This window comes from Onychomys torridus, chromosome 6 (genome assembly GCF_903995425.1).
Source record: "Onychomys torridus chromosome 6, mOncTor1.1, whole genome shotgun sequence".
NCBI classification, from domain to species: Eukaryota; Metazoa; Chordata; class Mammalia; order Rodentia; family Cricetidae; genus Onychomys; species Onychomys torridus.
Genome location: NC_050448.1, coordinates 99006142 through 99029145, shown reverse-complemented (window position 1 = coordinate 99029145; position 23004 = coordinate 99006142). Strand labels below are relative to the sequence as shown.

At 40.3% G+C, this 23004-nt stretch overlaps 1 protein-coding gene across 3 annotated transcripts in view; it reads left to right on the top strand.

Annotated features, from left to right (window-relative positions):
• The window catches only part of LOC118585657 (bifunctional heparan sulfate N-deacetylase/N-sulfotransferase 3), a 154350-nt gene that overhangs the window by 109262 nt on the left and 22084 nt on the right, over positions 1–23004 (top strand). For 2 of the 3 annotated variants that reach the window (XM_036190456.1, XM_036190458.1), the window contains exons 7-10: positions 11171–11353; positions 13006–13102; positions 16489–16612; positions 20588–20762. In XM_036190456.1, the coding sequence (XP_036046349.1) occupies positions 11171–11353; positions 13006–13102; positions 16489–16612; positions 20588–20762 (579 nt within the window). The remainder of the gene's footprint in view (positions 1–11170; positions 11354–13005; positions 13103–16488; positions 16613–20587; positions 20763–23004) is intronic. The other variant, XR_004945220.1, reaches the window with a different exon arrangement.

Sequence of the window (23004 nt, the reverse complement as noted above, 5' to 3'; positions counted from 1 at the left end):
AAGGACAGAAGACGCCTGCCTTTCCTTTCCCCACTTCTCCCCTATCTCCGTTAATAAGGCCAGTTCTCCTTTTCAACGGGTCACATCCTCCAGTCATTAATATTTAATGAAACCATTTGTTTAAGGCTGTTTATCACTTTCAAAGTGTCCATTGTGTCTAAGGATATTTGATTGTGAATAATAATAGTAATAATAAATAATAATAATGTCAAAGCAAAACATTTTTGAAACTTTTCTATAAGCCAGGCTGTTTTTTACTTTAATCAAGACAAATGTATCTTCCTAACATCTTCGCATCCCTTGGATCTCTTCTCATCAGTTCATACAATGTGGAAGGGCTGATGACTTTACATGTGAACAATGATAACCGCTGGTTCCTCTTAGCAGGCGGCTTACATAGTTCCTAAGAAATTGGAAACAGGTAATATAAAATAGTATTACCTATAGAATGGTTTCCCTATAAACAACTTATTCTAAGAGATTTAGAATTTAACAAGTATCAAAATATGAACCAAATGTGGAGTTCCCACTACGTTATTTTTAAATAGATATCTGACTTGCTTAGAGTCTTCTATGAACTAAACTCTTGCCCTGAGTTAGGACCCAATGTCTTGATCATTGTTCTATTGCTGTGAGAAGACACCACCATGACCATCATAACTCATAAAAAAAAAAAAAGAAGAGAAAAGAAAAGAAAGAAAGAAAGCATTTAATGGGGGCTTGCTTACCATTTACCATTTCAGAGGGTTAGTTCATTATCATCATGCATGGCAGGGAGCATGGAGGCACACAGGCAGAAATGGTGCTGGAGAAGGAGCTGAGAGTTCTACATTCAGATCCATGGGCAGCAGGAAGAAAGAGGCACTGGGCCTGGCTTGGGCTTTGAAACCTCAAAACCCTCTCCCAGTGACGCACTTCCTCCATCAAGGCCACACCTTCTAATCCTTCTCGGGTTGTGCATTTCCTGGTGACCAAGCATTCAAATCTATGAGCCTATGGGGCCATTCTTATTCAAACCACCACAGCTATGATGACATTTTCCCAGTGCTACTGAATAACAGCCTGTTGTACCTGCAACCTTTGCAGTACGTGGCCATTACTGTTTTGACTCATAAAACTTAAGCTTTGGGGTTGGGGATTTAGCTCAGTGGTAGAGCGCTTGCCTAGCAAGCACAAGGCCCTGGGTTCGATCCTCAGCTCAAAAAAAAAAAAAAAACACTAAGCTTTTTTAAAAAAATATTTTTGTTACTTCTACGTTTTCACACAGCTTCACATCTGACTCTTACAGCTGAGATTATCTTGCCCTTGCTCTTAACTTATTTTTATGCCAAATGTCATTTATTAAAATACCATGTTTAGGTTGAAACACTACATGCAGCTTGTATGGGAGCAACCCAACGCCAGTTCTTTCTCATAAAGGTAGAGTATCTTGGGTTGTTTCATCAATGTCTAGCAGGTGGATTTTCTTCATTCTGTTCTTTCTTGACATTTGAGTATTTACCCTCTACATAAAGAAATGAAATTCTGAACTAACTTGGAACTCCCATGACATCTCATAAAACACTGGATTAAAGGAGCTATCTTAAAATAAGAAAATACATACTTTTTAAAATGTTAAGTTTAGGTAATAAGGAGGGTCCAAGGATCTCACTGGAAAGGAGAAATGGAGATCTCTCAGGTGGACTGGGTGTGGGTGAGCTTGAGAACTTAAGGGATCAGGTTGGGTGGGGTGGAGAGGGAGAGTGCTAAGGGAGGTGATTGTGAAGGGCATGCTTTCTGGGGTTGGGTAGAAGCCTAATGTAAAGGAAACTCCCACAGGCCTATAAAGATGCCCCTGCTAAGACTCCTGGCAGCAGTGGATGCATAGCCTGAACTGGCCATCTCCTGTAATTTGATTGATAACTACCCCAGTTGTCAGCCGAGAGCCTTCATCCAGAGACTGATGAGGCAGATTCAGATACCCACCCAGAGACTGATAGAGGCAGATTCAGATTCAGATAGCCAAACACTAGGCTGAACTCAGAGAGTCCTGCTGAGGAGAGGGAGAAGAAGCCAGGGGGGTCAGAGACATTGCAGAAAATGCACAGAAAGGGAACTCACAGATTGTGAACCAAAAACCAGGGAGCCTGCATGGGACTGACCTAGGCCCTCTGCATATATGTGACAGCTTGTTCCATTTGTGGGATTCCTGGCAATGGGAGCTGGGTCTGTCCCTGGTGCTATGGCTGGCTCTTAGGAGCCTATTCCTCACACTGGATTGCCTTGCCCAGCCTCGGGGAGTTGCTTGGTCTTATGGAAGCTTGATATGCCTGCTTTGCTGATGCCCACGGGAAGTCTGCCCCTTTCTGAGTGAATACGGAGGAGTGGTGATTAAGATGGAGAGCAGAGGGGAGGTTTGGGGGTTGGAGGTGGGAGGAGAGGAGAAAGAAAAGGCTGTGGCTGGGATGTAAAACAAATTAATTAAATAAAAAATGTTGAGTTTTAAATAATCAGAAGCACAGTGAGCACAGCAAAAGAAGCATAGTGAAAGAACAGCCTAGCAGTGGAAGAAAACATTTGCCAGCGTATATCTGATGGGGAATCAATATCTGGAATAAAGAACTCAATCAATTAAAAAACCAAACTCTAAAATCATCCAGTCAGTAAGTAGGCCAATGACTAGACAGCTCCCAAAAGTGGTCAGTCAATATAGGAAAAAAAAATGTTGAATATCCTTAGGTATAAAGAATGCTCGTAAACACCTGCTTTGGAGACCCTCACCCTAGTGGAAAGGGCTGTCATCAAGAAAACTAGCCAAAACTGCCACCTAGTAAGAGTACAAACCAGCCGCTACAGTACTAGTGTGGATTCCTCACAAAACTGAAAATGGAATTCAATTATAGCATTCATAATTAAATATGTTATTTGTATGCTCACTAAAAATTATAGTAAGTAACTGAAGCAAAAACTTAGCAGGGTAGTACTTTTAATTCACAAAGCAAATGAACAAATTTGATGTTTTGTTTTCCCCATCCAGGCAGGATCCAGCCGTATAAGCTAGTGTGCTAACAGAAGCCTCCCAACAATGAGTTTGGTCTTTGTGGTTGCCCAAATTCAGTTCATTCATGTATGAGCCAAAGTCAGATTTTCATGCAGTATATTTTCTCTCCATTTCTTTTTCGTCTACCAAGTCTTTGAAGTTAAATTAGACACATTCTCAAACCTTTCATTCAATTTCCTCTCTACATTTTGTTTTGTTTTGTTTTTCAAGACAAGGTTTCTCGTTTCTCTGTAGCTTTGGAGCCTGTCCTGGACTAGCTCTGTAGACCAGGCTGGCCTCGAACTCACAGAGATCCACCTGCCTCTGCCTCCCGAGTGCTGGGATTAAAGGTGTGTGCCACCCCCGCCCGGCCCTCTCTGTATGTTCATCATGTTGTGGGAGCAGTGCTTTAAAACTAAGAAGGAAAATGGTTTCTGCAGGAGAAGAAAGTTGTTCGCATTGCAAAACTGAGGAACACATCTGTGGTTTGGTCCTGTCTGCGTAAGAAAGTTTTTCTTCTAATTAATTGCTTCTGATGCCATCATCAGCTGCGACTGTGTTCTTTACTCGGTCACCGTAAGGCTGAAGCTCCAAGCTCGGCTGTGTCTGTTCTCTAACTCACTGAGGTAGGAACTTTGAGAGTAATGAGAAACAACAGCACAAGCCGTGGACACCATGCAGACTGAACTGAAAGTCACTGGCCTAAGAGCTGGAGCGACTGTGTGAAACGTAAACGCTGGTTCCCAAGCTGAAACAGTAGCAGTGCATTCCAGTAGCGTTACTTCTGATGTCTAGCAGAAACATTCATTCTCCAGTCTGCCACTTATAAGCAAAGGACTGAAGTTGTGGTTCTCAATGGAGAGCCAGAAGAATTAAGCAAGTAATCGTCAAGAAGACAAAACACTTCAAGCTGAATTGCTTTAGATTACATTGACCTCATCCCTGTACCTCTGAAACCTGTCCCTAATTGAGAGCAATTGATTTGCCCTCGTGACCTTCTTTTAAAGCTTGTCAGATCTCAAATTCAAAATGTTAAGGCCTTTCTAAGAATCATCCTGCAATTGAGTTTTCCTCTGGGATTATGAAATGATGAGTATGGTACAAGGCAAGTATTAAAACAGAACTCAGTGGATTTAAACCTTTGAAATCAAAGCTGCATCCGTTTGCTGCCACTGGAAGCAATAAAATGAATGAAAATGTGTTCAGCATAAACAGGATAGCACAAAATATGGAAGACATGCCAAGCTCTCAACATTCTCATCTCACATGCCAGCTGTATTCTTTCTCCTCTTTTACCTGCATAACCCCACAGAGAGTGACCAGAAACTTCAGTAAGTGAGAGAAAAGGTTAAATCATCACTGGGTGGCGATTACTTTTTACCCCTGGTAGTTTGCACAGCACATTCCAGCACTACTAAAAGAAAGACTACACTTAATGAGGTAGACTTCAGTTCCAGTCAACACACACTAGTAGCCTATTCCATTCAATTTCTAAATATTTCCTTAATTATTCAGTGAAGGCTATAATATACTCATTGATCTTGGTGAATCATGTTTAGCAACAGGACCCTGTAGCAATTAAAGACGATATACTGCAATAGTTGTTAAAAGAGAGCACAAAGTATGATGGAGTGGAAACATCAAAGTGGAGTGGAAACATGAGAGGGTATACCAGGGTGGATAAGCTGCATGCATGAATGCAGGGATACATTCCCTGGAATGGAAAACAAAACATGATAAATAAAAATATGAGATAGGAAGAAGTTTGCTGGACTCTTAAAGATCATGGCTATAGCCTGTAGGGCTAAAGTATACAGTATGGTGGCCATACTCTACACTGAGGTGTACTGTGACTATCGTGGACCACATCGGATTTGGGAGACCTAGTATTAAGGGTACAGAACACTGCAGGTTCAGACACGTGATATATGTGCTTAGCTAAGGAGCCAGTGGAACAAAGTTACTAAGAGGGATTGTGACTGGTAGTGTCAGAATCCTGCTCAAGCACAAAACTGTCTCATTACCGAAGGACCCTCAGTTGCACTCAAATAGCCAAATCAGGGGGATGGTTGTGTCATCATTGTCTCCCCAGGGCCTCTCCACAGCAGGCACATCAGGACCAGATCCTAATGAGAGAACTGGGAAAACTCACAAAGGGAGCCATCATCTCACCACCCATCATGTGACACATGTTCATGTGGAACCTGCTGGTAAACCACTCACATCAACCTGTTTCTGAGCCTGGGTTTAGAATGGAAAAGAGTAACTCCCTCACTACAGTGTCCTGAAAGTCAGCCCTCAGCCGAAGAGGATTATAAAAGTTAAGATTAACTGAAAGAAAAATAAATTAATGATACAAGACATCCCAAACAGGTACTTAGATGTTCACATGTGAAATTTAGGAAGATATAGATGGGAGTAGTTTGAAGCTAGTGAATCAACATGGCGTTTCCCTCTGAAGACACGGCAGGTAAAAAACAAAGCCCAGAAGAACAGCCTAGCCAAACAATGCAAGCTTTTGTTTCCAAAGAGAGATCCTACCTTGAGCTAGATCACTGAATCTACCCTGAGAAAAAAGATAAAGAAATAATAAGATAAATGGGTAGATAATTGAATCTACTCTGATATAAAAATGACAAAAGGTAGATTACTGAATCTATTATGAAAAGAAAAAATACTTTTAAAAAGTAACTACTTGTTTTAAATAGGATAAGTAATGAAATTTTTGTCTGAGTTTATCAAATGTTACTGGACTGGACATTGTTATATATTAACGGAGTTTTTAACTGAATCTGTCAAATGTTAATGGACTAGACATTGTTAATGTAACTCTTGACTATATATATTGTATATACCTATTGGATAGCTTTTCTTGTATTAGTTATAATCTTTTTTAATTTTTGACAAAAAAAAATGGGAAATGTAGTGGTATTGTGTTCCCCAAAATATTGTGCACCCTAATAAATTTATCTGGGGTCAGAGAACAGACAGCCACTAGATACAGAGGCTAGAAAATGGTGGCACTCACACCTTTAATCCTAGCATTCCAGAGGCAGAAATCCCATCTGGATCTCTGGGAGTTCAAGGCCACATTGGAAACATCCAGTCATGGTGACACACACCTTTAATCCCAGAAAGTGAGCCTTTAATCCCAGGGAGTGATGGCAGAAAGAGAAAGATATATATGGCATGAAGACCAGAAACTAGAAGCTTTTGGCTGGTTAAGCTTTCAGGCTTTGGAGCAACAGTTCAGCCGAGATTCATTCTGGATGAGGACTCTGAGACATTCAGTCTGAAGAAACAGGATCACCTGAGGAATTGGTGAGGTGAGGTAGCTGTGGCTTGTTCTGCTTCTCTGATCTTCCAGCATTCACCCCAGTAACTGGCCTCAGGTTTGATTTTATTAATGAGACCTTCTAAGGTTCCTGCTACACTGCCTCAAAGGAATGAGGTGGAGAAGTACAGAGAAAAATCAATGCCCTCCTCTGGTCTCCATATGCTCCTGGGTCTACATACACATTCATATCCCTGTGAATGCTTCACATACAAGAAGAGATCTCAGCAAGTGAAAATGCTTGTTCTAAATCTGAGGAGCAAAATTCAATCCCACTTAATTAACTAACTTTTAAGAAAAAGATGAGGAAGAGGAGAAAGAGATTGGGACCATATACTAACGTGTTATTTGTAGCTGTCAATATGTTTTCCCTGAGGCTGTGCTGAAATATCTCTGTTTGGAGGGAAATCAATGGGAGAACTGCTTCCAAGTCTCAGATTGGCAGATCAGTGAAAAAGATGATTTACGAAGCTATGAGTTGGGGGCTGGAGACATGGCTCCAGTGGTTAAGAGCACTAACTACTCTTCCAGAGGAACTGGGTTCAATTCTCAGCACCCACGTGGCAACTCACAACTGTTTGTAACTCCAAGATCTGAAGCCCTTTTACAGACATACATGCTGGCAAAACACCAATGCATAAAAAATAAGAATAAATTATTTATTTAAAAAAGTAAGCTATGAGTGGATGATATGAAGGAAATCCCAAGTCACTGGCAGTGGAATCTTGCCTCATAGAAAAGATCAGAAGATGGATGCAGAAAAAAATGAGTGTTGCAGGGTAGCAGATCTGAGCTGGTGAGCTGCTAGAACACTGTTATAAATGAGAAAAATGATGTTTCTCCAAACTAGCAGGAGCATCAATGACTATAATACTATAAATAGTGATTGCTTGTTGTGCAGTCGTTAAGCACAACCCAAGGCTGTGCTTTGGGTTTCTTTATGACTGTAATGGCAACCCTAAGGTCAGTATTACTGTTAACTCATGGTATTTGTTCTAGATAAAATCCTGGGAATTGAAAACTTTAAAGATCTCAGAGCCAGAAGGTATTAGAGCCTACTTTCTTAAGCAGTATGTAGGACAAGGCTAAAGACATAAAGATATTCTCTATCAGCAAATGAACAGAGAGAAGGGTCCAAGAAGAAAACTTCCTCCCAGTAGGGTGGGAGGAAGAAATGGGAGATGTCAAGTTGGAGGAGGCAAGAATAAATCCTTGACAGGACTAACAATTTTGTTTTTGTTTGGCTTGTGTTGGGAAATATTATTTAAGGTGTGTTGCTTTTGTTTATGTTGCATTTGTTTAGCTCTGTGAAGCTGTGTTACTGTGTCTGTCTAAAACATCTGATGGTCTAATGAAGAACTGAATGGCCAATGACAAGGCAAGAGAAAAAACAGGTGGGGCTGACAGGCAGGGAGAACAAATAGAAGGAGAAATCTGGGAGAAAGTAGAAGTAGCCAGAGAAGGAGAAGGACGTCAGGGGCCAGCCACCCAGCTACACAACCAACCCCAGAGTAAGAGTAAGATTTAAAGAAGTAAGAGAAGGGGAAAAGCCCAGAAGCAAAATGTAGATGGGATAAGTTAAGGAAAGCTGACAAGAAAAAAGCCAAGCTAAGGCCAAGTATTTCTAACTAAGAATAAGCCTCCAAGTGTGATTTATTTGGGAGCTGGGTAGTATCCCCCCCCCAAAAAAAAAAACCCCAAACAACAGGTTCACATTTTTATTTCAGATTTGTTTACATTCTATAATATTTTAGAAACTATTGATTTGGTGGTCTGTCATATGATTTAAAGACTTACCATTTGGTATTGGATAACCACTTGAGGGGACTCTTCCCTAGAAAACTGTTTCTCTGACTTTCAGCATTTCTTACTTGCCTGTAGTTCTTTGTCTAGAGGGGGAACCGTGAGAGTCCCTCCTTCCATGTTAGCATATCTGTTGAGGTGTTGATGTCATCCTTGCTTAGGTCTTGTGTAGGAAACTATGTTGTTGAGACTTCATTGTGTAGCTTCCCTCCCTGACATTTCTAGAAGACACAGTCTCACAGCAGACAGCCTGTTCCTCAGGTTCCTACACCCTTTCCACTCTCTCTTCTGCAATGGTCCCTGAGCCTTGGGTTTAAGAGGTGTGCTGTAGATGTATGGGTTAGAACTGGGGAACACATGGTCACTTGTTCTCTGCTTTTTGATCAATTGTGGTTTTCTGGAATAATCTCCATCTGTTGCAAAAAGAAATTTCTTTGATGGGGGGTGAGAACTACATGTAGGTATAGGGATAAATATTTAGAATGCAGTTAGGAATTGTGCTGTTTTAGTAAAGTGGTGGTTATAGGTTCTCTCCTCCAAGATCTATTACCTCACTAGACCCAAACAACTTGCTAGATTTCCAGTACTGGGCATGATTCTCCCTATTGGGTTTTCCTTAAGTCCAATTAGAGAGTTGTTAGTTACCATTAAGATGTGAGTGCCACTATTGTACCTTTAGGGTTGTTATGTCATGTTGACAGTTGTTGAAGTTCATGAGCACCATAGCTTGGTAGGAATATTGGTTCCTTCACTCTCTTGGAAGCTTGAATGGCACATGTACCATGAAAGCTAGTCCTCAGGGAGGAGACTTCCAGGTCAGTTCCAGTTAGCATTCTCGAAGTCTTGTGTCTGAAGTAAGTGGTATCTTCAGCAGTACCTTCCCCCTCTGAAAGGCAACTGGGGCAACAGCTAACTTTCTAACCAAATATATTCTCTTTGTGTATTTGTTCAAACCAATCCTGTTGTTTGTTGCATATGCCTTTGTAACTAAACCAGTAGTGAAAATTTGGGTAGGTTACTTGTTTGGCAAAAGATGCACAATATCCATTTCTGAGTAGAAAGTATGATTCATTAAAAATATTTCTAAAAGAAATTGAAGTGTTTTATATTCTGAAGAATTGTACTCCCTTTTTTGCCTTCTATTTCTTTAAGAGCACAAAACACATTTTAGGCTGGAGTCCAAAATCTAAAAGGGTCAAGAGGTGGCATGCCTCTCTTTGCTTACATTGCACTCTGTATTGTGTTAGGTTGGCATATAAAAATAGAATTGAAAATCTAGGAGATGTGCTGTGCTCACAGACTAAGAAGATTTTCTCTTACGAGGTATCCTTATTGATGGTGGTTTGGTTTTGTTTGGTTTCCGTCAGCTTACTACAAGCTAGAAAGAACCATTAATAAAAATGTCTCCATCAGATTGCCTGTAGACACATTGGTGGGGCATTTTCTTGATCAACCGTTGATGAGGGAAAGCCCAGTTTACTACGGGTGGTGCCACCCCTAGGACAGTGGTCCAGGGGTATATAAGAAAGCCAGAGGAAACAGACAAATCATCCCTCATGCCTTCTGCTTCATTCTTGCCTTGAGCACCTGCCCTGACTTCCCTCAGTGATGGGGTGTAACCTGAGAGCTATAAGGTGAAGTAAACCCTTTTGTCCCTAATTTACTTTTGGTCATGGGGTTTTCTCACAAAAATAAAAAACCTAACTAAGAGAGGAGATAAGTTAAATACTTTATAAATATTGCCTCAGTTCTTACAAAGGAACTTCAGTTTCAGCAAAGCAACATCATTAACTAGCTGGTAATTCATTTTGGATAGCCTGACTTTATCAATACTGGTCCCATTTTGCTTTTGGTAGTTGTGCAAATAAAAAGGTGTGTACCCTGTTCCATCACAGTACAAACTGTTGTTCAGTGACTGAGTAGTGAACTCAGCTGCATTAGTGTATGAGTCCTAATACGCTCATATTACATATGACATAAGCAAGAAATATAGATGTACTACAGCATCTGTATTTCTCACTTTCTATCCAATGCAGATGCTGTTCAGGGAGGTATGACATGTAACTAGCTCTTTCATAAAAACAAAGCAAAAAAATATAACCAGCAACTAACTAGGTTAAAGTTCATCTTTAATTAGTGTACTTACAAGCAGACCTGAGTTTAATAACCAGAAACACATACAGGAAGCCTGGCCATGGGGGTACATTCTTGTACTCCCCAGTGCTGGGAAGGCAGAGACCCAAGAGAATTACAATCAAGTAAAAGACTGTGCCTCAAAGGAAGGCGAGAGGAGGTCAGGCAGCATCTGAGGAACAACAATACATAAGGTTGACCTCTGACCTCCGCTTATACACATGAATCTACATGAATCTGTGTGCACACACACAAAGCGGGGGGAGGGGGGTAACCTGAATCATAATACAAGGGGTGACTAGAATCATAATATGCAGCCAGTAGTACATGACAGTAATATTGACACCCTGAGGGACTGTGAGGTTGGGGCTAGCCAGTGGGACCCTGAATCAACGAGAGAGAGAATTGCCACAGACTTGATGCTATTTTAAGAAAAGTAACCAGAAGGATAATTTTTTAAAGCTTCAGTTTTCAGAGTCAAAAATAATAAAAATGATGTGTCTCATCAGAGAATTGTATCTGCACTGACAAGCTTGTGACTACTTAAAAGTCACCTTCCAAGTGTCTTGGAACTTCTAAGATCTGTTCAGGAAGAAGGGCGAGAACACAAGTGAATGATCGTGTTAAGAACTTAGCTTTCCACACAAATGCCTGCAGACTCAGCCCCATGAAATAAAGGATAGTGATGCTCTGTCTTAAGTTGTACAGACCGCATTTCCACATATCATGTCAGATATCAGTATGACTTTTTCTTAGGTCTTGATTGAAATCCTTATACAGACCATTTAATTAAAAAAAATAACTCTAATGTTGGTTGACCATACTGCCCTCTAATGTTAAAATAACCTATGTTTATGCCAAAGTTCATTTGCCTTTTTCAGATCAGTATTTTCATGACCCATTTGTCTAACTATGGAAATGACCGGCTGGGATTATATACGTTTGTGAATCTAGCCAATTTTGTGCAGACCTGGACCAACCTGCGTCTTCAGACCTTGCCTCCGGCTCAGCTGGCTCACAAGTATTTTGAGCTCTTTCCTGATCAGAAAGACCCTCTCTGGCAGGTAAAATCAGATCAGTAATTGGTACAAATAATTAATCCCACACAAAGGTTTGTTGTGTGAAGTTATCTAAATGCAAGAATTCAGAGTAAAAGTAAAACTGTGCATTTGGGAAACACTGAGATTTGAGAAACTACTTCCTACCAAATTGTAGGCCTATATTGTTGCTAACCATTGAGCCACATTTTCTGTTTCTTTTCCCATTAGAAAGCGTAGCGTATTGAGTGTGCGGTTCTGTAGGTGGCGATGTTTTCAATCAGGGATGAGAAATCAATTTTCAGACTGTCATAAGTTGAAGACAGAAAAATGACAAACAAGTTGTGTTAGGCAGTTAGCCCATTGCGCGCGCGCGCGCGCGCGCACACACACACACACACACACACACACACACACACACACACACACCTCTGTAGTTCCCAGGCCACATTGGCAGCTCTCTGGAGTAAGCTTGGTGTTGATAGCCTGTGTGAGTGTGTGTTGGTGTCACAAGCATCGTTTCTTCTTACCTCCTACAGTTCACCAAATGTCAGTCACTTGAAGCACACACAATTTTCCCACCAATTTTACCCCTTATCTTTAAGCTGAAACCATTATCATTATGAGAGAGTGGTTTAAAACAAAGAATGGCAACCAAAAGGAGTACATCACTGTTGTCATTGCTCCATATAAACAACTTCATTGAACTTCACACACCTGTAGTGTTAACTGACCAGAGGGAAAGAGTGGTCCTGTTTGCTCATTCATGAAATAATACCAAAGAATGCTGTGGTCCTTCCCCTTTACATTGATGCATACACTGTGTCTTAGGAGAATTTGTGCTCTAGATACAAGCACAGCTGTCTTATTCTAAATAGATCAAAAATAACCCACGTTCACCTTCATTTTGCACTTGTGCTAAAATTGGGTGCTTTCAACATCATAGTCATTAAAGTTATAATCTTAGATAAATGTTTACCATATTTTGAAGGTAGCTGGAAGGAATTGACTATCTCTTTAAATTAGTGTGACTTGATGTCTCTCCTCTTGAAGGAAGCTCAGTTACTTAGAATAAAAATAATAATAAGGTCCAGGAGAACCTTAAGTAGAGTGATTTAATGATGGCTGAGAGTATACCTCCCTTTAGAGAGTGATTCTCAACCTTCCTAATGCTGCAACTCTTTTATACAGTTTCTCATGTTGTGGTGACCCCCCCCAACCATAAAATTATTTTTGTTGCTACTTCATAACTGCAATTTTGCTACTGTTATGAATTGTAATGGAGGTAGAGGTTTGCCAAAGGGATTATGACCCACAGGTTGAGAATCACTGCTGTAGACTAACAGAAAGAATAGTTTCTTCCCAACAAATTTACTCCTTAAAGGGAAGAGGGTAACTATAGAATTGCCAGGAGCAGGAAAACATGATCTTCTGAGCACTTGGCTGTTTACCTGAAGTCAAACCTCTCCCCTGCCCACCCCCTCACTCTCAATTAAAGGACAGAAAGAAATCATCCCGAGCTTTTGTGATGCCACCTCACAGCTTTCAGTTTCCAAAAGAAACCCTGACTTATCACTCTGTCTCCCTGAGTATATTAAAACGAAGATTAGAGATTCTAGCTCAAAAAATGAATACCCACATCCACAAGCATGACATCTCTGTATTCCTCTCCCATACAGAACCCCTGTGATGACAAACGCCACAGAGACATTTGGTCTAAAGAAAAAACCTGCGATCGTTTACCAAAATTCTTGGTAATAGGACCCCAGAAAACTGGTAAGAAATTTGAATATTATTATTAAATAATGTAAAATAACTAGACAGTCAGTCCTTTTTGCAGCAGGGCCTTGAGCCTCCTGTAAATTAAATGAAGCAATAGCACACATTCCAGCCTACTCTGATGCAATCTTGTTCAGCTGAATAGCATACTAAGGGCTTTGCAGGCTTTTTTTTAAAGGAAGTGGGGAAGGATGTCATTTGAAAGACACAGCAGTCAGTGTGCTGGCAGGTCTTATTTTTTTCCCAAGGCTCTTACACCAGAAGTGTAGTTAACATTTCTAAAATTAAAACTAATTTTGTGTTTAGAAAGTGATTGACAGGATTTACTCAAATGACAAGAGAGACATGTGTAAGTACCTGGATCTTCACAAGAAATCTTCTCCAGAAAAAGAGTCTCTACTTTTCAGATACCGTTTACATTCTTGCAGAGATTTTTTTTTTTTAAGATCCAAAAAAATGTTTGACAAGCAGAATTCCTAGATGTAAACAAAACTTTCTGCTATCAAGGTGTTTGTTCACACCCTGGGGGAATCCATTGCATACCTTCTAAAATGGGTGTGCGATTTGTTCCCCCATAAACTTCTTGTTTCTGTAAAACTCAGTATTAAACTGAATTCCCAGTGGAAGTTTTAATGGCAAACATTTGAGCTGCACTTTCATGATAAGTTACTTGGGGCCCTTGGATTCTGGCTTCATAGAAAACAGCCACGGAAACTGCCCTGTATGGCAGTCCCTTTTCTTGTCTCTGAAGATGTCTTTGAATTCTGTGCAAGATCAGCATACTCCAACACTTCGTTATGTTTAATGCCGTTTGCAAATAATCAGAGAGCATGTGAAAGAGTGGCAGGCATGCTTTCCCTGACGTCTCCCCTTGCCCTTTTCCTCTGAAAGTCTAAAGAAGCTTAGGAAAACATTGAAACTGAAATATCCTCAGTGACATAACCTCGTCATTACTGATCACCTCTGTCTGAACCTTGGCATATCCAGTTTGCATTGGAGCCCTGCAGGATACATTGCTTCTCCTACTGCACCGGATGCAGACACTTTAACATCATGCTTAGGCAGCAGAAGTATTACTGGGCATCCTAAACTCTACTGGGTTTTTAATGTTTATGTTACTATTTGGATGTGACATTTGCCTTTGGCATAAAATCATTATAGAAAAATGATTGTTCTGTGGAAATTAATTTCCCAGGTGTTTTTTTTTTGTTTTTTGTTTTTTGGTTTTTTTTGAAGTATAATTCACATCATCTAATAAAATTTACCCATTCTGAATGCTGAATTAAGCAAATGTTACATGGCTCTGTTTGGGTGATATGTCCACATAGAATAACTCCAGAAGCTTTATGAAACCCTGATAATGAGTCTTTTATTCCCTAATAAACAGATTAGGAAGCTAAGACAGAGTTCACATAACTAGTGGTGCTGGAAATGCAACAAAATGCTTGGCCCTAGGATTTGCCTGACTCACTCTCTCTCTGTGACTTTCAGTTGGGACAGTTCCCCCACACACACACATAAGTTTTAAAGACTGCTTCACTTTTCTCCTTGTTCTTTATTTTTTAAAAAAACATACAGTCACCAGAGTAGCAGCATAGATATCACAGAGCTCTGTAGAAGTACCAACTCTTGAACCACACCTTAGACCTACTGAGTGAGAAACCCTGGGATAGGTATAGATGTCTGTGTGAACCAGTCTTATGTGACTTGGCTACAGCCAGAGTTTGAGGATCAGTGTTGTGTGGAGTTACTGAAGAACACTGGCACTGTCTATCACAGGTCCTTGCATTTCTTCTTCTGGTCTCCTTGGTTGTGGGTAAAGTGCTCTTTGTTAACTTAGATACATGATCTTGGTATACTGCCTCTTTTAATTCATTCTCTAGACAATTCTATAGTTGACAGATATTTTAACCATTTTTATACTGTACAGATACTATGTATTGAAGTACAGTTTTAAAGAAAACTTGAGTAGTAATAAGAGAACACCAAATGTTGTACAAATGGCAGCATGATAGTATTACTGGCAAAATTAGAAAGGTAACTTCTGCAAGTAAGATTGCTCTTGCTGTCTTTTGACCTGAAATAAAATTGTCAGTGCACGTTCCATTAGATCACATTAGTTAGATCACATGAGCGTGTAGAAACCATAGGGGGCATTTGTATTTTAGGAATACTGAATGTATAGACAAGAGATACCTTTATGTGATTATCTTCCAAACACAGTCATAGTTGCAAATAACTCCTTAAGTCTTGGCAAACTGAACCCAAACTGCCTTCCTTTCTCCTGGAGTAGCCTGGGCTACATGCTTTACCTCCTGATTTAGGTAAAAAAACAACACTAGCTTCACACCTTTAAAAATGACATCCTTACTCCCAAACTATTGAGTACCTGTGATGTCCCATTCTGTGTCCAATAAATGTAAATTTTGTGTTAATGGCACTAAAAAGAACACTTCTCTTCAAATTTTAGCAATTTAAATGATTTTTGATCATTTGTTGTGTGTAGGTAAACTCAAGTTTATGCCAACTTGTTAAAAGATTAAATTCTTAATTGGCTTTCACAGGCCTCAAGAAGAATATTATATCAAAGTTTATATTATATCAAACAAGTATCAGTTTGGGTAATGAAATATATTAAATAATGATATAGTTCACTTATATTTTTAATTTAAAAATCTTGAGTTATAGAATGTCTTTTTTTTCTTTTTATTTTTCATGTATTCTTCTGTCACATACTACATCCCGACCACAGCCACCCCCCTCTACTCCACCCAGTCCCCCACCTACTTTCTCTCTCCCCCAGATCTACTGCTCCTCTGTTTCCCTTCAGACAAGAGCAGACTGTAACAAGACGCATTAAGACTGGGCACAAAACCTCATATCAAGACTGGATGGGAGAACCCAAGAGGAAGAAAGGGGTCGGAGGAGCAGATGAGTCAGAAACACCCCCGCTCCTGCTGTTAGGAATCCCACAGGCACCCCAAGCTAAACAACCACAGCATGTGTGCAGAGAATATAGGATAGGATGTCTTTCAGCATCAGAGAAAATCTGTGACATAGATGAGGTGATGATTTTTTTTTTCCTTTAAGAAAACTGCAATAAAGAAAAGCTAACAGCCAAAGTCACAGTTCAAACCAGTGACTTAGCTGACATCAAAAGCCAGTTTCCCAGCCTTTGCTCTGGGACTCCCCTGACACTGCTCTATCTCCATTGGTAAAAACATGCCTCCCATTAGCTGCAGGTGGTCTGTTCGGTTGCCTGGGAGTACATCAAAAGAATCTGCCTGGATCATTATAATATTGGGTTTATTAGTGACTGAAATACTAGAAGTGAGTAACTGTCCTTTCCACTCGTTGATTTGTAATCCCTGCTGTCATTTCAGGTACCACTGCCTTGTGTCTGTTCCTGATTATGCATCCTTCCATCCTTAGTAACTCCCCCAGCCCAAAATCCTTTGAGGAGGTACAGTTCTTTAATAGAAATAACTACCACAGGGGGATTGATTGGTAAGATGGGTTACTAGTATAAATCTAAAAGTATATGTACCGTGCACAGTATAAACTTGGTGCTAATATTTAGAAACCCAGAAGTTTGTGACCACAGATAAAATTCATGCTGCACATCTTAGAAATTGGTTGGAAAGCACAAAAGGCTTTCCAGTTAATGGGAGGTCTTCTTGCCTCAGGAGATCCACGTATCAGTTGGCATTAGTTATCTTTGAAGGTAATTGCAGATGTGCATTCATAGAAATAGGGTAAGCCCCAGGAATGTCACTCTGTCCTTGTGCACCTTTCACAAAGTGATGCTGTGGTCAGAATATATCATTTCCTATCATGTTTCGATGGAAAGGCAAAAAAGTAACTAAAAGTAGAATTGTATGTATATTTTATGAACAATGAAAGCTGTGAAAAGATTTTTAAATGTATCGATAAAAAATTAATTTATTCTTTGAGTTAAAATTAAAATATGTTAAGTATCTGAAGAAAATGATAAACATTAGAAGTAGTAATATAGATATGGACAAGCTATATAAAAATATGTTAAAAATGGGTGATGCAAAATAACATGTTGAAGATAAGATGTGTTAGGAGTGTTCTCTATTGATGTCAATGCTGAGCACCTTGGGAAACAGTGCATCCTCCTGGAGCACAGACATAACCTTCCTGCATTCACTGTAAGGTAGACATGAGCACATGACTTCAATCAGGCTGGTTGCATGATCTCAGTTTTCTAAGGATCGGCTATCTCAGAGGTCCTTATGGGTAATCTATAAAAACTAATGAGGTGAGTATCATTTGAGCATCTACAGAAGTTGTTTCCTAACTGTCCTGTAGTTCATGGCCCATTTTTCCACACGGTGTCAGATATTAACTAACCGTGTGGTGTCAAATAAACTAACTTCCTCAACCTCTGTAACCACTCTCTCCAGTAGAATAGAACACTGACAGTAGAACAAAATTGGGGGAAAATTCTTTAGGTGTAAGTACTAGTAAAATCCTTGGCATTACTGGAACTTAAGAATAATCAATTTGTTATAAAGTATATCAAACAAAACCCTTTTGGTAATAAACTAATAATGCTTGTCAAAACTGTAATAAAAATTAAAATTTCTTCAAATAGTGTACAAGAAGATGACACAAATAACTAAACATAACTCACTAGGGGCAAGGGTGTAGCTCAGTAGTAAGTGTTGCTTGGTATGTACAGGGCCTGGGTACACCTCCAACACTGCAGAATATAAGTAAATAAATGGAGAATGCATTGTAGATCTAAATGCAGCTCACCAAGAGTACCCCAAATACTTTTACACATTGACAAATTACACATTATAAAAGGCAATTTATGCAAATAAGAGATGATAGTAATTGCAAATGTCATTTTATAACTATAATTACAGCTTTGCTCCCAACAGCATTGGTATGTTCCCAGGAACACTGCCTGGGTTCCTTGCGAAGCATCACCCCATTGGATGTGATTTGGGGGTTTTGATTCCACAGCCTGAAGATTATGTGCCCTCAGAGTTCTGGGACCATTTTAACAATTCGCTTAAGTACACTTAATTAATCTAGTGTGGATTGGCTTTTGTTTTAAGATCTAGATCAAACCAGGACTGCCCTAACTGACAGGTAGTCTAAGTATACAAATAAAGTGCAACAAATTGGGCAAATGGAAAATTTTAAATTCTATTTTTGACAAAACAGCCAAAACCTGCAGTGAGAAAGTCTCAGGAAAATATCTGACTTACTCATGCATGTAAGTTTTGTGCTTCATGATTTAACATTGTTTTTTAATGTACAGGGCTATAGTGGAGAGCTAGAATTGGTATAGACATAGACCCCTGTTAGCATTTGGAACCTCAACTGTTATAGCCTGGCTTTGAATACAATCAATTGAAAATTCTTAGAATCAGATCTTGGAAAAGATGTCTCCACAAGAAAAGTACTTGTTAGGGATGGAAAGAGAAGGGACCCTGAGGGCTTACAGGCCAGCAATCTAGCAAAATGGCCAGTTACAGGTCCAGTGAAGGAACCTGTCTCAAATTTAAAAAAAAAAATGTGGAGAATAATAGAGAAAGCACCCAGCATTAAGTTCTGACCTCCACATATGCATGCAGGGGTAAGCACACACACACACACACACACACACACACACACACACACACACAGACATAAAAAATTAAGAAGAGATCCAGTGTCAATGCAAATCACAAATAAATATACAGTGCTACAAAAAGTACATCTTTTGAATTATTTTTCTTTTGGTGCTGAAGTCTTATTCTCTTAGGAAGTCTGAAAGCTTGAGGGGCCTGCATTCATGTGCAACCCCTGAAGTCACTATAATGTGCTTGCTGATCCTTTGGCTGTCCTGAATATTTAACCTCCAGGAGTGCTACTACTGGGAAAATTCCAGGTCCCAATCTAGAAATGTGGACCAGTATTTGCTAGTTTACTAATCAAATATTTCTCAAGTGTCTGCACCTTTGAACTCCTAGAGAGTATGACAATATGGGCAAACAAAATGGATGGTTTTCTGTGCAAACCTCTGAGTCTAGGGAAGATCACCAGCAGAGGTCCAACGTTCAGGATGACTTTAGGGGATGTTTCAAAGCCTGAATTGTTACAGAGGTAAAAGACAGATGGGAAAGTAGAACATCTTTCAATGTTAAAAGCTGTCTAATGTCAGCACCTCTGTACATTCTAGTCATCATTTTTTGGATGCTTTTTCAGAAGAAGCAGGTTTGAAATAATCTTGTAGCAAATGGGGTCAGACACTCCGTGGTAATCCTCGCCCCTCGAAGCAGTATAAGCTACTAAATAAGAAAGCCAAAATGTGGCACTTCTATAAACAGAATGTACACCACAAGAGACCGAAGATCAAATGCCCCTCAAATGTGTTCATACCTCTTTTCCTCAGAAAGGGAGCCAAATGGCCTGCACAGAAGGGCAGTTCCTGGAACACACAGCAAGATCTTGTTGTTCTAGGTGTGGAGACGTCTCTGTGACCTCAGTTATACTTTGTTTTGTGATAACAGCTGGAATCCTAGCAGAGCCCTAGTCAGGTTAAAAGGCAAAGTCACAGGAAAGAATCACGTAACCTTTCAAGGGGTGAAATGAAGCCTGTATAAACTGAAGCCTGTGTGAATTTTGATGACTCCTGCTCAGTAATTATTGAACTGTCCACATCCTGAAGGAGTGGTGGTTTGTGAGGTGAAGGGAGGAGGGGAACAGAGTGAGGCCGTTATTATAAAATACATAGAAATTCAATTTTAAACGAAAGCCCTTACTGCTGTGGAAATATGGATTATCACGAGCTGGTGTAGTTAGGCTGACTACTCTTGCATCAGTGGAACATTAGCAGATGTCTATATTTCTATGCTGGAACCAGCAGATGTTGCTGGGTTTACACTCCTTGTGATTTGACTTCTCATAACCAGGAAATATTGCTAAGATTTTGTAGTAAATTCTGAAGAGAAACAACATAACATTGTGTTTTAAAAGGAAACAAATGGACTGTGTTTACAACAGATACTTTCTGTGTTTTGACACTCGTGATTGAACATACCCGCCAGACCCAGTGGTGGGAGTGACATTTGTCTACTGTGAGGGCAAAAACTATCTTGTATGAATTCTTCTGAGTGTCTTTTAACTCTGTTCCCTCACATTCTCTTTGGTCTGGGGTCTCTGTGCTGGTTTCTATGTTTCCATGCATTTTGCTGCAGTTGATCACTTTATTCCTCTGTCTTTGCTTCCCCCCAATTTTTTTTTTCCTGCACTTAAGCAAAACAAAGAATATTGTGTAGGAGAACACTGCTGGTGCTTTGAATGTGTTTCCTTGGCCCACTGGAGGAACAACTGCCTTAGAGAAAACAGTGGGTGTCAGTTTTTTAAGGGACACATGAGTTTGTTGGCCGCCTTCAATGTCTGCAGTCGCCAGCACATAAACATGAGAGGCTTGTTTTGAAGAAAGATACTCCTTTCTAGGTACATGGATTTCTTCCCAGTCCCATCTAATGTCACCAGTGACTTTCTGTTTGAGAAGAGTGCTAATTACTTCCATTCAGAGGAAGCTCCTAAAAGGGCTGCTTCTCTAGTCCCCAAAGCCAAGATCATCACCATACTCATTGACCCATCGGACCGAGCATACTCCTGGTACCAGGTAAGGAAACAATATGCCTAACAGAGAGAAGGAGAGTATTCCCAGTGGAAAACTGTTACCCCCATTTGGAGGGCAGATCTCTCTCTCTCTCTCTCTCTCTCTCTCTCTCTCTCTCTCTCTCTCTCTCTGTGTGTGTGTGTGTGTGTGTGTGTGTGTGTGTGTGTGTGTGTGACAGGTCAGCCACAGATGTTATTTCTTTGGAGATTTTTGAGAGAGGGTCTGTGTATAGGTATGTGCATGTGAGTATAGGTGTCCAAAGAGGCCAAAAAAGGGTACTGGGTCCCCTGGAGCTGGACTAGCAAGTGGCTGTGAGTTGGCTGGCAAAGGTGCTGAGGACTGAACTTGGGTCCTCTGCTACACAAGAGTGCTTGCTCTTGACCACTAAGCCATCCCTACAGTCCCCAGTAGCTAACTTCTTGACAGTTATACTATTAGAGAATAAAGTGTTCCAAAGCGATGCACCCTTTTCTGCTGAGCAAAAACAATTACTCCCGGTTCATAAGTGGAAGGACACATTGTGAGATGGCTCAGTGACAGGGACTGGGAGCAGGGTCACAGGAAGAGATAGACCTTAGTGAGGCAACCATGAAGATTGTCTACACAAGAGGGCATGGAATCATCCTGGAGAGAGAAGATCACAGAAATCCTGAGCCTCACATCAATTGTTTATGACAAACACAGAGACATCTCTCAAGCCAAAATATACATAAAATTGCAAGTTGACACATTTCATTTTCTGCCATCTACTTATTCCAATATATATATATATATATGTGTGTGTGTGTGTGTGTGTGTGTGTGTGTGTGTGTGTGTATACACATATATTTATATCTGAGGAAAAGAAAGAAATGCACCTTGATTGGCTCAAAAGAAAAGCATATAATTGGAGCTTGGCAACCGAACCGCTTAGCCCCTGAAAATTGGGTACACACACACACACACACACACACACACACACACACACACACACACACAAAGGCTCCAAGGCTTTGAACTAACAAAATGTCATAAATATTGCAAATGCATCACTCCACGGTGGATGGACAGAGGCTGGCAGAGTCTGCCATGCAGTAACCAGAATTCCAGTCGCAGCAAATTGGCTGTTCAACTAGATGTGGTGAACAGCCACAGACTGGGTGCTCATTGATCAGTTTAAGGAAAACATGATTGTCTTGATGGACCTGAGGTGGAGCCATTAGGAAACATTTTCATATTTCAGTTGCTGCTGTCAACATTTCCTTATTCTGGTTCACCACAAAAGTTGCCTCTAGTCATAAGAACCTTGGCTTTTAGATGCTGGGTCATGTGTGGCAGAGCCTGTATTGGCTCTCATATCATGTGCATGCCAGAGATTGTACTAGTCTCTCCATTTAAAGTGGCTAGTAAGAGCTTTCTAATCAAAATCTATCTTAAGGGTCGGAGTAGCAGGGTGCTTTTATATTAGAGATATTTACTGAGCATGATCTTTGGTTAGATTATGGGCTGGCAAAGAGCATGAATGCAGGTTTTAAAAGTTTACTTTCAGAATAAAATGTATAAACTGAGGGAAAACTGGTAACATTGGTTAAGAAGCCCTATCAGGGTTGGGGATTTAGCTCAGTGGTAGAGCGCTTGCCCACACAAGCACAAGGCCCTGAGTTCGATCCTCAGCTCAAAAAAAAGAAGCCCTATCAACAGTAATTCAGCCTCCCCTACCTAAGTTCCCAAACAGTATAATCTCACTGTAGCGTGAATTCTAATTGATCTTAATAATAAAAACCTGGAGTCAGATATCAGGGTGAAAGCTGGAAGATCAGAGAAGCAGAGCAGCCAGCCACTAGAAACACTTCTTACCTCTGCTGAATCCTCAGACCAAAAAGGCTGAGCTCCTGTTTCCACCTTGCCTTATCACTTTCTCTCTCTGCCCAGCCATATCACTTCCTGTTTCCTCCTCCAAAGTGCTGGAATTAAAGGTGTGTGCCACCACTGCCTGGCCTCTATGGTTAACTAGTAGCTGGCTCTGCCCTCTGATCTCTAGGCAAGCCTTGTTTGTTAGAGCACAAACAAAATATCACCACATCTCACCAATGTCTTAACTTTAAACTTTGATGCTCCAAGCACAGTTTCATCTTTTATTAATTTCAAAACAACTGTCCAGTAGTGTGGTATTCCTTCCTTTAGTTTTGAGACTTGCCAAAAGATTGGGTTTTAATTATTTATGCCTATAGTTCAAGTTAATTTAATTATCCACCTTCTCATTGTA